We start from the raw sequence: 14,747 nt of genomic DNA, 5'->3' as shown, positions 1-14,747 counted from the left end.
ATATAAGTCCGGACGGAAGCACCAAGATGCCGATGCTCTTTCACGATGCCCATTACCACCATCATCGGGGCACATCACATCACCTTGTCAAATTGGCCGCACGGAGGACGCTTCGTCTCTTACACCGATTTCTTCCTTGACTTCACCAAACCGCCTTTCAGTGCTTTCCACTCACCAGCGCGCCGATTCCTATTGCCATAGTATCATCAATCGCCTTAGCGGTGTTTCATCTCCTCCCAATGCCAGGCTACGGAAACAACTCAAACTGTTCAAGTTTGAAGACGACGTGCTCTACCGGTACATTTTTCACCCAGAAGGCCATCGATGGGTTCCCGTTCTACCGCGCTCTCTTCGCGCTGCAGTTCTGCAGGCCTCGCACGATGACCCGACGTCAGGCCACTTGGGTTACAACAAAACACACGAGCGCATACGCAGCCGATTCTATTGGCCAGGCCTTTCCACGAGCATAGCTAAATATGTTGCCTCGTGCACGCTTTGCCAACACCGTAAGCGACCTACTACTGCTCCGGTCGGGACCCTACAACCACTTCCTTGTCCAGCACAACCCTTCTCTGTCGTCGGCATTGACCTTTTCGGGCCACTCCCACCTACTCCAGACGGCAACCGATGGATCGTCACTGCTGTTGACCATTTGACCCGGTACGCTGAAACAGCCTCAATACGCTCAGGAGCTGCCTCAGAAGTAGCGGCCTTCTTCTTGCAGGCTGTCTACTTACGTCACGGGGCGCCTCACGTTCTTTTGAGCGACCGAGGCAAGGCATTCCTTTCAAGCACTCTTAATCAAGTTCTGCAAGCGTCCAACACCGTGCACAAGACAACGTCTAGCTACCACCCTCAAACCAACGGCCTAACAGAGCGATTTCATCGCACGCTGTGTGACATGCTATCCATGTATATTCAACCTGATCATCGTAACTGGGATGCGATTCTCCCATTTGTAACATTTGCGTACAACACGTCTGTTCAACGGACCACCGGATACTCTCCGTTTTTCTTAGTATACGGCCGCCACCCAACCTCATCACTCGACGTTTCTTTCTTCTCTGGCCCCGTCAATGCTTCACCATTCATTTGCGACCAGTTTGTGTCTCGTCTTGCCCAATGTCGTCGTCGCGCCCGTATGAACACTGCAGCCAGCCAAGACGATCGCAAACATCGGTACGATGCCTCTCATCGCGCCGTTTCCTACCGCCCTGGTGACGATGTGCTCCTATGGACCCCTGCGCGAACACCCGGTTTATGTGAGAAGCTCGAGTCTCGATATCTTGGCCCCTACAAAGTCATCGAGCAGACCTCGCCGGTGAACTATCGCGTTACACCTGTTGAGTCCCCAACCGACCGACGCTGCCGCGGAACAGAGATCGTGCACGTTTCTCGCCTGAAGCCCTTTCATATCCGTTCCACTGTATAATGTGCGGCCAGGCTGGCCGCTTCCGTCCACGGGGGAAATTAGTGTAAGCATTTATGCGGACTTCATCTTCATCTGTACAAAGTCATCATCAATCATCGGCTCGTGTTCGTTTTTGCGTCGGCGCCATTTTTCCTTCTTGGAATAAAGCGTCGTCTCAACCGTGGTATTTCAATATAAAGAGAGATTAGCACGATCCAGCGGCACCACGCAAAGAGTTACGTAACTCAATTAATGAGCCTAAGTAAAGGCATACGACGACGGCACGAGTTAGATATACCAAATGCCTGTAGCCGATATTATAGCAGATATTACAAGGAAGAATTGGAGTGGTAGAGATTGACTCGATTGTCGGCCAACCCACCGTAGTTGGTATACATCATATCCAGAGGGAAGCCAGAAAAATTGCAACGCGAAAAGTATAGCGGATATATGGTCGTCTTAGACTTGAGATCGTGTCCCAAGAGAAGAACTGCTGTCAGGGCCGGAAGATGATTACATTGACGGGTAAAAGTAGGAAACGGTGGTTCACTGCAGTCTCCCTTGCTTGGCGGTTCTATGAGCAGAAATTTCTCTTAGTTGAGAAAGCTTTTTGTAAGAAAAGAAACCCAGGCCTCCGAGATCGTAACGGCGCAAATGTGTGCCTTTTCAACCTCGGATGCTACGGTCACAAAGATGGTACTTGCTCTATTCTCTCATGATGTGCTTTTGAAAGAGATATCTTGTTGTAACGGGTCTCTGCGGAGGACACAAAAGAAAAATTAGCGTGCCTTTTTTTCCTTAACTAACTATTCACACTTCTGCACTCTTCACCACAGCCCTAGTCATGTTATGTATGTTCGCTGCTAATTGAGCGCGACAATATTAACTCAGAGGTAGGTCATTTACTAGGAACCGTATAGCCCCTAGCGCAGCGTTTCGAGGGTGCATTAAAGATACTTATGCAAAAATCACATTTATTGACCAGTTATAACCATACGTTTCAAAATACCGGCATATATCACTTTAAATTATTTTTTACAGGCGCCGGAACCCACAGAGGAGCCTTGCTGGACGTGAGTGACTCAAATTCGGTGGACAGATTGTTCGCCTACATCAAGGACACAGAATCTCTTCCTGTCAGCATCGTAGTGAATTGCGCTGGCATATTCAAGAGTATTCCCTTTGTGGACACGACGGAGGAGAGCTTCATCAAGATCATTCAGGTCAACCTGAAGGTCAGCATTCTAATGACAGCGAAAGATCGTTCATTAATTTTTGTAGAACCCACGACGAAAAGACAGATGCTTACAGGGAACTGCAATTAGTGCAGTCACTTAAAATGTAATGACTTAGCGAGTTTTTGACAATTATTTTTCCTCATTGAAAAGGCTACAATCTCTTTTATTCATGAGTAAATTAACGAAGTTTTCCATACCTTGTAAGCTCTTATGTCTAAGAGTGTTGGACATACCCATTCCGCCCAAGGCACGCGCTAACTTATAAGTTACGCTTTCATAGGAATACCGCTGCTGCGAGCAGAAACCCGCCGGCCGATGTCGTTACAGGCAGCAGTATTATAGTACAAGTATTACGGTACGCTATCATAGATGAAACTCTCAGTGTCAGTTTGATTCGACATGGTCTCGTTCAAAAAATACAATTTATAGTCTCGTAATGAATTGAGTTGTCACACATACGTAACGTGCATTCCGCAATAGCGGACAGTGAGGCCAGTTGCAGCGCTACGCAACGCTTGCACCGCAAAAGCACACAAGCTGTTCTTTTTGGTTTGTTTCTAGTTCGAGCAAGCTCTAAAAATACTTCAGCGGAAGACAGCGCGATTCGGCCTCTCAGCGTCACCTACTGGAATAAATGATCATTGTACGCACGAAAAATGGACATATAATTGGCTTACATATGAAACGCTGTTTCACTGTTGCGTTATTTAAGTACTCGTTTCAGGGCAGATACTTCAATAGAAGATTCGTAGCTGGGAAATAACAAAATCAAATCCACCGTTGCAGAAATTGCGAAACTACGCCACCGGTTTCGTGATATGTATGTATGTATGTATGTATGTATGTATGTATGTATGTATGTATGTATGTATGTATGTATGTATGTATGTATGTATGTATGTATGTATGTATGTATGTATGTATGTATGTATGTATGTATGTATGTATGTATGTATGTATGTATGTATGTATGTATGTATGTATGTATGTATGTATGTATGTATGTATGTATGTATGCATGCATGCATGCATGCATGCATGTATGTATGTATGTATGTATGTATGTATGTATGTATGTATGTATGTATGTATGTATGTATGTATGTATGTATGTATGTATGTATGTATGTATGTATGTATGTATGTATGTGCGCGTATGCTTGCGTGTGCACACTTGTGTGTAGCTGTGTGTACGACTTGCGTGCAGCCACCACACAAGTCGGATAAATAAAGCTTGCATAAATACAGAACGCCGATTGCGCACCAATGCTGTTTCCCGCAGGGCACGTTCCTGATCCGCCGCGCGGGCCATGATCGCTAGCGGCGTCACCGAGGGAGTCATCGTGAACATCGCGAGCATCGCGGGCAAGATTGGATGTTCTGACATGGCGGCGTACAGTGCTTCCAAGGGGGGCGTCGTGGCTTTGACCAAGGCGGTTGCTCGAGAGATGGCACCGCACGGCATCCGCTGCAACGTAGTCCTGCCGTCGATGACAAAGACGCCGATGGCCGATTCACTGCCAGAGAAGACTCAGAAGACGTGCATCGCACTCACGCCTATGCAGAGAGCGGGCGAGCCGGAGGAAGTGGCGGAGGCAATCCTATTCCTCTGCTCTCCGCACAGTTCCTTCGTGACAGGAGCCGCCCTTGAAGTAACCGGTGGATTCAGCATGTGAAAGCTTTTCCGGTCCCTGTTCGTCATGGCCTATTTTTCCACTGAAACAATAAAGATTGTATTGTAAAAGATCGTAGCTTGAGCTGGAACTGACATGAGCGCCTCCGGTTCTATTTGTTGGTCCTTCTGCATAGTGCACCTGGGTAACGTTAAAAGCTTTTGTCAGGGTGAATGTGTGAGCTGAAATGACGATGGGTATACGCCGTTTTGTTCCAGCCGGCTTCATAATTTTCTCTCTGTCCGGCTTACCAACATCACACAGCCGTGACTGCGTAATTCGATGAAACGGTGATAGATGCTTGTGCTTCTTGGCATCGCATAGTTAACCATGCAGCGCAGATACCGTCGGCCAAGGAGAAAGAGGAAACGATCCACAGTGCCGATTTTGATATTGAAGCACTTCGTAAAAATGCCCTTACATCTTGAACGAAACGAATTATGGTAGGCAGTGCAAATAGATGCGTATAAATACGTTCGATTACATACATCAGGTGTTTTACACGTTGGCCCAAGGAACTTTTACCTGCAGCCTGAGTGGCCTTGCTGGGTCCCCGAAGTTCTGCCACCCCCATCTCTCCTAGTAACACTTGGCGCTTCATGCCATCTGATTTTTGCAGCTTAACTGGAAGTGTATATACATTCTCCTTATTGTTATCAATATCGCAAGTTCTTAATCATAGGTGGGAAGCGCTGGAAACAAGTAGAGTATATCGTCGGCTTCTCCACAGTGTTAAATTGTTAAATGTTAGAAAGGATGAAAATATATGAAGCGAAATATTTCAGCCATTTAGCAGTTTCCCACTAAACGCGTGGCTGACACTTGCATATAAAGAAAAAGCTCGAAGTTTGACGGTCTGCTAAAGATTACCAACTATGGCCTCGGTCAGTCTGGTAATTTCCTGCACGTCGATGCCTCTCCTTTCCTGCACGCCTAAGCCTTTAGCCTCTCCATGAATAACGGATTCTCGATGAGTGCACAGTTCTGGAACATTATATTGATGGTATTGTAGTTTCGTCTCAGCATTTTCTGTCCATTTTGAGCCTCTCTCTTCTGTTTTCTCTATATTTCATGTTGCATTAGGCATGCCCTCTCCAAGCCCTTCACTTTTACTGTGAGGGGAACTTTTTAAAGCCAAATTAAGGCTGTAGATGCGAAGTCAACATATCCATTCTCAGTAGTGTACCTTTCTTGGACAGGCTTGGTCTTATCTGCTGGTAGCTCCGCGTCACGGCGCTGCTGTCAGTTATTGAAGATGGCGGTTGTGCTTCACATGTCCTCGGCGTAGGAGCAACGAAGTGTGATCCGTTATCTACGGAGCAAAGGACGAACTCCCATCGAGATCCACAAGGAAATGCAACACACGTATGGGTAACGGTGTCTCGCTATGAAAAGTACGAGGTGGTGGTGTTGTGAGTTCGTAAAAGGACCATGAAGACTCGCATGACGATGAGCGTTCGGGGAGGCCACGTGCGTCGCAATTCCACCACAGGGGCATCTCGAATTTAGTGCTACGATGGGACAAATGCCTTAACCGGTGTGGGGACTATGTGTCAATCCAGTGGGTCTAGTTTTCTCACAAAACAGGCACTAAGAAGTCATACGGTTTGGATATTTGAAAAACGTGCAAAAAAAAAACAGACTGATTAGAAGAGCTTAGTAAAAATCCAAAACAAAAGCAAAAAATACGCGTACAGATGATCTCAAAAGCTTAGGGAGAGACAAAAGAAGTTGACACGATATTTAAAAATGGAGACAAAGTATAAAGTTAAACTAGGCACTATAATAAATTAGTTGTAACTTAGTCGTGTGAACAATTTTATTATAAAGAACAATAAAGTGGGCGCCCGGAGATATAATCAGCTCTTCTACAACCAGGTGTAGGGCCGCCAAAGGTGAAGCGCTGCTGGTATTATCCCTGCCAATGGTATCGCAAACAGATCCTTTACTAACACCCAGCCAACAGGTTCAAATGTTTTAAATGGAGCTTTCGAATACGTTCGTGCGAGAAATTCAATAAACATTAAAGCGCCCGTTGTGTGATAATGCTTCAACGTGACATCAGTCTTCGCCCCATGGCACTGTTTTTAGGCAATGAAACGACAAATTCATAGCAGAAGAGAACATTTCATTAGTTGTATTCTGCGTCCGCGATGCAGAATGCCACAAAAGCGCTGCCGCTCTTTAAATCCACCACCACGCACAAGGGCGCCTGTGTGTGCTGGGAAGATTCTTCATATCTTTTCATTCCCTTTATCCTCCTCGCTGGTGCAGACTAGTCAACCGGCTCTTCCTGGTAAACCTCACTGACCTGCTCTTATCACTTATCTTGCAAGCTAATTGCAAGCTAATTGTCTGATTCTCCCTTTATTAATTATTCTCCACCTTGCGCGTTTCCGCAGAACTATTACGTCAAACTCTTGCCTTGCTTCGAGTTGTTGACAAATTCGACTTCGCCCTACCATCTGCTAGCCGCCTGGTTAGCTCAGATAGTAGAGAACCTGCCCGGAAAGGCGGTGGTCCCGGGTTCGAGTCCCGGACCAGGACGAATTTTTCTTCAACTGCGAGACTTTTCTTTCGAGGAACCCGTATCGGTTTCCTTTGTATCAATTGCTACGAACGGGTGGATGTCTGATTTTCTCTTTATTAATTACTTCTCTCCACCTCGCGGGTTTCCGCAGACCTATTATGTCATCTTGCAAGCTGTTTTCCACAGGGCACTGTCCTGGTGACAAGGCCAGACGTGCATGCCCTGATCGCCTCCGGTGTCACCAAGGGCGCCGTTGTGAAAATTGTCAACATGCTGGGCAAGACCGGGAACTCAGGCTTGGGGGCATACACCACTTCCAAAGGCGGTGTCTTGGCTTTGACCAAGGCTCAGGAACTGGCGCCGCCCGGCTTCCGCTGCAACGCCGCGCTGCCATCGCTGACGCAGACTCTGATGGCCGATGCGCTGCCCGAAGAGAGCCACGGATGTTCTGTGCCCTCACGCCTATGCGGCGAACGAGCCAGCCTGAAGAAGTGGCTGAGGCCATCGTCTTTCTCTGTAGCCCACAGATCTCGTACATGACAGGCGCTGTCCTCGAAGTAACTGGTCGATTCAGCATGTGAAGGCCTTGGCGAGCGTTATTGTTCGTTTGGCATCCAACTTGCCCTTCTTCCACCAAAAACCTATTAAATTAGGCGAGTTTGTTCTGTTCTGTTATACAGCAGTTGCTGTGAAGAGCTTGAGCCTTACGACTACCCCGGTTACTCAATTTGTCTATGTCACGGACCAAGAAACAATGGGTTAAATGAACATGCTATGATAAATAAATGAATGAAAATGAAATGAAACAAATAAATACAACAACGCAACGAAGAGTTCACTGACGTCAGTCTGTGTCACTAGCCGAATAATATATATACTCTGCGTAGTCCTTACACATTGCTGCGAGAGTATTTAACGCACTAAATGCGGATGGTAGATGAAAACACACTCGTCCGTGCAAGTTCTGTCCACACTAGCCGGTCACTTCATATAATCAAACATCGCTACTTATCATAAAGGCTTTTCTAACTCTGTGTCCACTGAAAAATCTTTACAAAACTTGCTCTGCTGCTTAATGCGAGTGGTTTTTATTAGAGGCGAGGAGTTATTAGTGACGCACGTCTAGCTTGCTACATTGCACAGGGAGAAGAGATAAAGGAGCGAAAAGAGAGAAACAAGGTGAAAGAGAGGGCACTAGTCGCGCGCGCACTCGAAGGAGCACACCAGGTCCACAGTCAGTCGCAGATACCTCCCGACTTCAAGTACTGCTGCAAGGCTTTCGTTTCTTTCTGCGCCAGCGATGCGCACAGCCATTGTCCAAGAAACTTGGCTACCGGAAACGGTCTTGAGTCCAGCCGGCGTAATGCTGTGTGGAGAAGGTGGCACTGGACGTCATAACGAGAACAATAGCACAGGGCGCCCTCAGCATTTTCTTTTATCCCGCAGGAGTTGCACGTATGTGCGTCAGACATTCCTATGCCGAACGACTATGCTTTCAGGAATGCAATCCCTATTCAGAGGCGGCATAAAATATTGCATTGGAGTGGGAAATTTATGATGGCAGTTGTAGCGTTAACGAGAGACCAAGCTTGTGTAGGCGACAATACAGGTAATTAGATGATGACCAATGAGTATGCGTGATAGTTCGAGCTGGGAAATAAAGTTGCCTTGCATTGTCGGTTCTTGGTAGAGAGAGGGAGACAAAACTTTATTGTGTCCTCGATGGGGTGTCGAGGGTTGGGAGACTGCTCCATTATCGCAGAGAGCGGTTACGTTATCCCCCCCCCCCCTCCCCAGCACACAAGACACTAAATAAATCTCAGTACACCAATTGATGACTACTTCAGACGCGAACTTTCCCAAGCCCAGTGCTATAACGCTGCATTTACCCCGATGCATACGTTTGCTTTCTGCGTACCGCTTTCTGCGGTAGTGGGTGGGTGGTGGGGTGAAGTGTCGCGTAACCGCTTTCTGCAGTAGTGGAGGAGGATTTCTCTGAACATGACCACTCGGTACCGCGTGTAACCACGATGCAGAACAGAGGGCTTGCCAGGATCGGAAGGCGCAGGAGAAGGATGATGCGCCCGGTGTGCGAGAGCTCGGGCGACATCGTGGGTGGCTTTGCTTCGAGTTAGACTCGAGTGACCAGGGGCCCAGATGATCTGGACGCGGCGATGCCTTGACGGTGGGAGTGCAGGAGAGTATCTTCTGTGCTTGGGGCACTATCAGTCCTCTTGTGTAGTTGCAAGCGGCCGTTTTGGAATCGCTGATGATGCAGTGTGCGTTGGTACAGGCGTAGGCCAAAGCGATGGCCGTTTCTTCTCCTTCTTGATTGATTGATTGATTGAAGGTTCCACGGCGCCTGCTCTGTGGAAGCCGGGTGCGCAGAACAGGTTGTTCAGGTTGAGTAGTGAGCAGTGATGCAGCCGCGGCGAAGCGATACTGCCAGCCCGAGGCTACGGCGACCGCCATGGCGTTCTGGTGGGGGTATTCCGCTGTGTCCACGTAGGCTACATCTGCGGCTTGTTTACACTTGTCTGCACGTCGCTCCTGATCGTGTTCAGGGTGCATACTGAGAGGTATGGGTGGGATAACAAAAAAAATTAAATTATGGGGTTTTACGTGCCAAAACCACGATGTGATTATGAGACACGCCGTAGTGGGGGGACTCCAGATATTTGGACCATCTGGAATTCTGTAACGCGCACCTAAATCCAAGTACACGGGTGTTTTCGCATTTCGCCCCCATCGAAATGCGGCCTCCATGACCGGGATTCAATCCCGCGACCTCGTGCTTAGCAGCCTAACACCAATGCCACTAAGCAACCAGGACGGGTATGGTTGGATAACTAGCTGGGCCTGAATGTTCGGAGGGACGGGTATTTTTGGTCAGAAATGGGTGGTTTAGGTTATACCTAGGGTGTGTAGAACGTGCCTGCATGCCCGTGGTGAAATTGGCGAATTGTTCGTATAGGGTAATACGCTGGGCTTCAATAAGCTCGTCTATGGTGTTGTGAATGCCGAATGCGGCTAGTTTCTCGTTAGAGAGGGAAATGGAAAGATGTAGGACTTGCTTATAGGCCCTCTTGATCATGGTATTGAATTTGCGCTTGTCAGTCGCACTGAAGCGAAGGCACGGGGCGACATAGGTGATCCTGCTCAGGGCGTAGGTGGTTACCAGGCATATCAGGTTGTTTTATTTTATGCCGTCATTTCGATTTGCGATGCGCGCAATGAGGCGAGTGGTTTGGTGTACATGAGTATCTAGTTGCTTGAGTATCTCCGTGTTTCTGCTGTTTTCGTGGATGCGTAAGCCAAGGATACGGATGATAGGCACTGTAGGTATGCGTTGCGGAAGCATGTGGAGTTGTATCTCGGGGGGTGAGAGTACGGACGGTTCTTGATTCGGGTGGGGTTCTCGTTGGAGGATCGGAACCGCTCGGGTTCTTTGATGGGCGGATCGGGCCGCATCGTCGTTGGATTCGTTACCAGTAATACCGGTATGTCCTGGCAGCCACTGAAATATTACGTCGTTGTCCTTCCTCGTGGGCCTGCTGATGATCGTGTTTATCTCCTGTACCAATTGCTTGCGAGTGTTATGGTGTAAGGCAAACTGCAAGCTCTGAAGGGCTACCTTTGAGTCGTAAAATATGACCCATTGCGAGGTCGCTCTTGTAGGACATGATGTTAGCAGCACGCAAGGCAGCAAGCCACAGGTGTTGTTATATGCGACAATTCAAATTACAACGTGACTAGCATAGCCGAAATGACAACTTTAACGCATCTGCGAGTGTATGCTATAGGCTGCAGGCGAGGCCTCCCAGACAAGCGTCTTCCACACGTAACTTAAGCATAGTCCAATCAGTTGCCTTCAAGACACCACAAGGGAAATATTTACTGAATTTATTGATCATTATAGAGATGAGAATGTGATCACTGCCGTGAGTCTCTACGTAGCAAGACTATTTATATTTATAAGTGAAGCATCGTGACACTATAAAGTCACGTAATATGTCGGCCCCGTAAACATGTCGTGCTGCGATAGTTCATGAGGCACAGATCACAATCAGAAGCGAATGACAGAATGTCTCTGCCCCTGGCTTTAATCCTTGTGCTCCCCCAAAACAAGTAATGCGCATTGAACCTGGGGATGATGATCGTTGGTCTCCATTGGTCTCCATTGGATGATCATTGATCATCCATTGGTCTCTCTCAATATGCCGCTCAGTGTGTTAGAGGCAAATCGCGCTGGTGGAAATATATATCCGCAAATAAGTGGGAAAACACATCTTTCATTCTTATACCAAGACATACGTACTGACTGTCGACATTGGGTCGAAAGTTGTACGAGACGTAAGTCAAATCTGTGGTGAGAAATTTCAATGAAACGTGGGAAGGTTAGCCGAACAAAAGGCTTGGAATGCTGCTACATGCACCCACTCCCACAAAAACTCGGAAAAGGGCAGCAATGAGCACCGTGAAACGAACAAGGTAGAAAGTGGAGCTTTATTGTACCGTCAGTAACCAAAACGTACCCATTTCAGTGGTGCAGCGAAAATGTACTTTATTTTTCTTATTTCATTTCTACCTATTCATCATTCAACCAAATGTTTTGGAAAAACCGGCGACTAAAGATGCCACCATTTCAAATGTCATCAAGCAAGAAAACCAGAGGAAGCAAGCATTTTTCTCCAGAACTTGAGCGGAAGCCTAGAACTTCCCGTTCTGATAGTGAACTATTGTCAACCACTATGCACATCAGCATAGCATGAAGCATGAGAGACTCAGAGACTGTTACCGGCTCTCCATTTTTACGGTAGCGAGAAAAAGCCGGTAAATTTTGCATCCATTGGTACCTCACTGCATGTTTCCTGTACTATACATGACAACCGCTCAAACAGCCAGGACGATTTCAGAAATAAGTGCACGTAACGCTGATGGGGCAGAAAGGAAGATACGATATGAACAGGAACGTCGACGTTAAAAAGGTTTTAGCCCTTCATAAGTGTTAGAACTTTGTTCAGAAGTTTATTTGTCCGCGTTAACCACCATGCGTAAAGCAGTTTAACTTTGGCTCTGTTTGTTTAAGCTGGGCAGCGACATCAGCGCGACCTTTTACTGAGAGTATGGGGCGGTGAACTTTGATCGGCGTTCCCGCTTTGACATTTGTCAGGATATACATACTATACAGACATCGGAAGAAACCTGCGGTCGTCCACAAAATGGCTTCTCCATTTAATTGAATTAAAATTTCAGATTAGCGAAGGCTTGTCCGACTAAGGTAGATAACGACAGTGCAGTGAACCTTACTTTCTGCTGTCGAGAGGCATTTTATCTTTTTTACATAACGTGAATTACTCAAATTGGCGCTGTGAAAATCCGCAAGGTGGTTAAAACTTTAATATGTGTTTGAGAGAAATAATGTCGAGAGAATTTCAGAAAAAAAGGTTGTTTTAAGGAAGTCCAGGAATCGCGTAAAACAGCCAGCGTTCTTAGTTCGGGCAAAAGAAGCCGTTCACGTATGGAGGCTTTATTGCACAGGAAAGGAAAAAACACGAAAGTGCTGCTAGCGATAGTATTAGAGTACTAGAGTAAGTATTAGAGTACTACGCCTCAGGAGGCTGGAAGTTTTGTGGGCAGGATAAGCTGCAGTAAACACTCGCCTGGTGACTGCACACACATGGTGACTATCAAAGGGACGAAAAGGGGCTCAAATGCCATGCAGCTAATTTTCGCAAGCGAGCGATCCGTGCTGCTTCCTCCGTTAAAATATTTCTGCGTCATGCCTCCGAAACTCAGCAGATCACGTGCTCTCGAACACTGGGCACGCGGAAAGGCCTCCAGTCTGGACAGACTCCAGACGCAAGGCACTGCAAGACGCACAAAGAAAAAAAAAAGTGAGGACAAGTTACACTCCAGACACTATACTGCGCCCCGAGACCTACCTCCGTCCCATTTTTATGCGTTGCATATTGCAATCACTCAGTTCAGCCCTTGGGCGCGGCCGGGCAGCCACCATTGACCTTTAGCGCAACCACGTGACGTGACGTCACGACAGCCGGAGGAAAAGCTGGGCCCCAACTCGCACAATATGCAACGCATTCTTGGCTTAACCAAGCTAAGCCTGGCCATTTTTAAGCTGTTTCAGAGCTCGCTTCTCAGTTGCGCACCGTTAGCACCATGCGCTGTGGAGGGCCGATCCCGGAGATTGTGCAGTACACAGTTCCCATGGGTATGTGCTACCGGGTATGTCGTCATGCCACTGGTCACGTGCCATCGTCGTCTCTCCGTCGTGGCCAGGCCAGAATGCCGTCGTCGCGCCATCTCGCGCCATCATCGTGATACAGCGTCGTCGTCCGATTTTCGTCAGACAGTCATCGTACCGCCGGTTTCGTTATGCCATCGTCGTCATACAGTCGTTGTCATGCAGCTATCATCCCGCCTTCGTCGTCATACACGTTCTATACCATTGTCGTCATTCCACTTTCGTCGTTCCATCGACGCCCTTCTACCATCATTTCGTCGAAATCATGCACTCCTAGAAACAAAGGTCGCGTCACTTACTAACTACAGCCTAGTAACTGCTTGTCACAAAGTTAACCAACATTCCAGAAAAAGCAGTTGTTGCCTATTAACTGCGAAAATATGGGAAGCTTGACCTACTAATGAGCCCGCTATCCCAAAATGATAAATAATACCCACGCATATTAAAAACAGTACGCGGGAACAATATAAATAAAAAAATGAAAATAAATAGTCGAAAGCTTTCACTGTCGAAAAGAGTGAAACTCTCATAGACTCACTCTATAAATATACGAAGGTTTCAATATAAAGTATAAACATACGGAGGCATAATACCGAGTCAGCGCATTACCTGTGACAAGCACATTTAGTCTTTTCATGACCAAATGCACCAGTCAAAGGCACATCCTACAAGAAGTATGCGGCGCGATAAAAGCACACCGAAGCACACAAAATGTCAAATGGTACGACAGGCTCAGTCATCATGGCTTTGTTGCGAGACATTATTTATGTCACTTAATTGCACTATTCACAAAGAGCTAATGAGATCATAGTCCACGAGAAAATCACGCAAGGCTTTTACAACTTCTTTTTGTTTGTAGGGACAGGAGCAGGGGACGAGGAATTTCATATCGAAAAAAAGGACGCCTATGTAAGGCGTCCAGGCAATCTAGAAATGTCTCCCAATGTTGATCGAATTGTGGACATTCAATGAGGTTATGTTCTACAGAGACTTCCGGGATGTCACAATGTACGCAATCTTAAGAAGCTCTTTTCCGTATGCGACACAGAAAACCGGATGTCAGTAACAGCGCTAGTAGTCGCATAACTACCCAGCGGAGCTGGTTCATACAATTTGCACTGGTAATAAGATTATGAACCATTCATAGTAATACCAGCTGTATAGTGGCATTTGCTGCTTGATTAGGTTAGTGGGGCTTTTCTTGTGTACAAGCGACGTTTACATTGGCAAAACACAGTGAGGTCGCTTATGTTGTAAAAGCGGAATTTAAGTACTATGCGAAAAAAGGAAAGAAAAACGAGGACCGCATTGCCACACAGTTTAGTGATATTTATATCATAATCAAATAATGGGGCGTAAGGGTCATGACTAGTGTTGCTAGTCATCCCGAAAATGCGGGACAGTCCTGAATTGTGTGTAAATGTCCAGTGTCCCGGCTTGGCACAGTCGGGACTCTACCGCTTATTATTTTTTTTTTGCTTCTGAATAACAATAAATAAATTGGAGTAATTTTTATAATGCCTGACAGCTCAACCAACCGCAAATTCTCCTTTTTTTGTCCTGCTGCATTGTCATAAATAAACATAAAGGCGGTTCCATTTTTGTCGTGGTTTTAGTTCTGTTGCAGGCC

At 46.8% G+C, this 14,747-nt stretch overlaps 1 protein-coding gene and 1 pseudogene across 1 annotated transcript; both read left to right on the top strand.

The window, feature by feature from the left end:
- Nucleotides 1-4,325, top strand: part of LOC135910243 ((3R)-3-hydroxyacyl-CoA dehydrogenase-like) — a 31,458-nt pseudogene extending 27,133 nt beyond the window's left edge.
- Nucleotides 4,326-5,197: 872 nt separating this feature from the next.
- LOC135910236 ((3R)-3-hydroxyacyl-CoA dehydrogenase-like) lies at nucleotides 5,198-7,392 on the top strand. Its single transcript, XM_065442289.1, has 2 exons — nucleotides 5,198-5,206; nucleotides 7,039-7,392. The coding sequence occupies exons 1-2, from the start codon at nucleotides 5,198-5,200 to the stop codon at nucleotides 7,390-7,392; spliced, it is 363 nt and encodes a 120-aa protein (XP_065298361.1).
- The last annotated feature ends 7,355 nt before the right edge of the window (nucleotides 7,393-14,747 follow it).

Source organism: Dermacentor albipictus, chromosome 1 (genome assembly GCF_038994185.2).
Source record: "Dermacentor albipictus isolate Rhodes 1998 colony chromosome 1, USDA_Dalb.pri_finalv2, whole genome shotgun sequence".
NCBI lineage: Eukaryota > Metazoa > Arthropoda > Arachnida > Ixodida > Ixodidae > Dermacentor > Dermacentor albipictus.
Note: the sequence above shows the minus strand (reverse complement) of the source record. Positions and strands in the feature narration are given on the sequence as shown.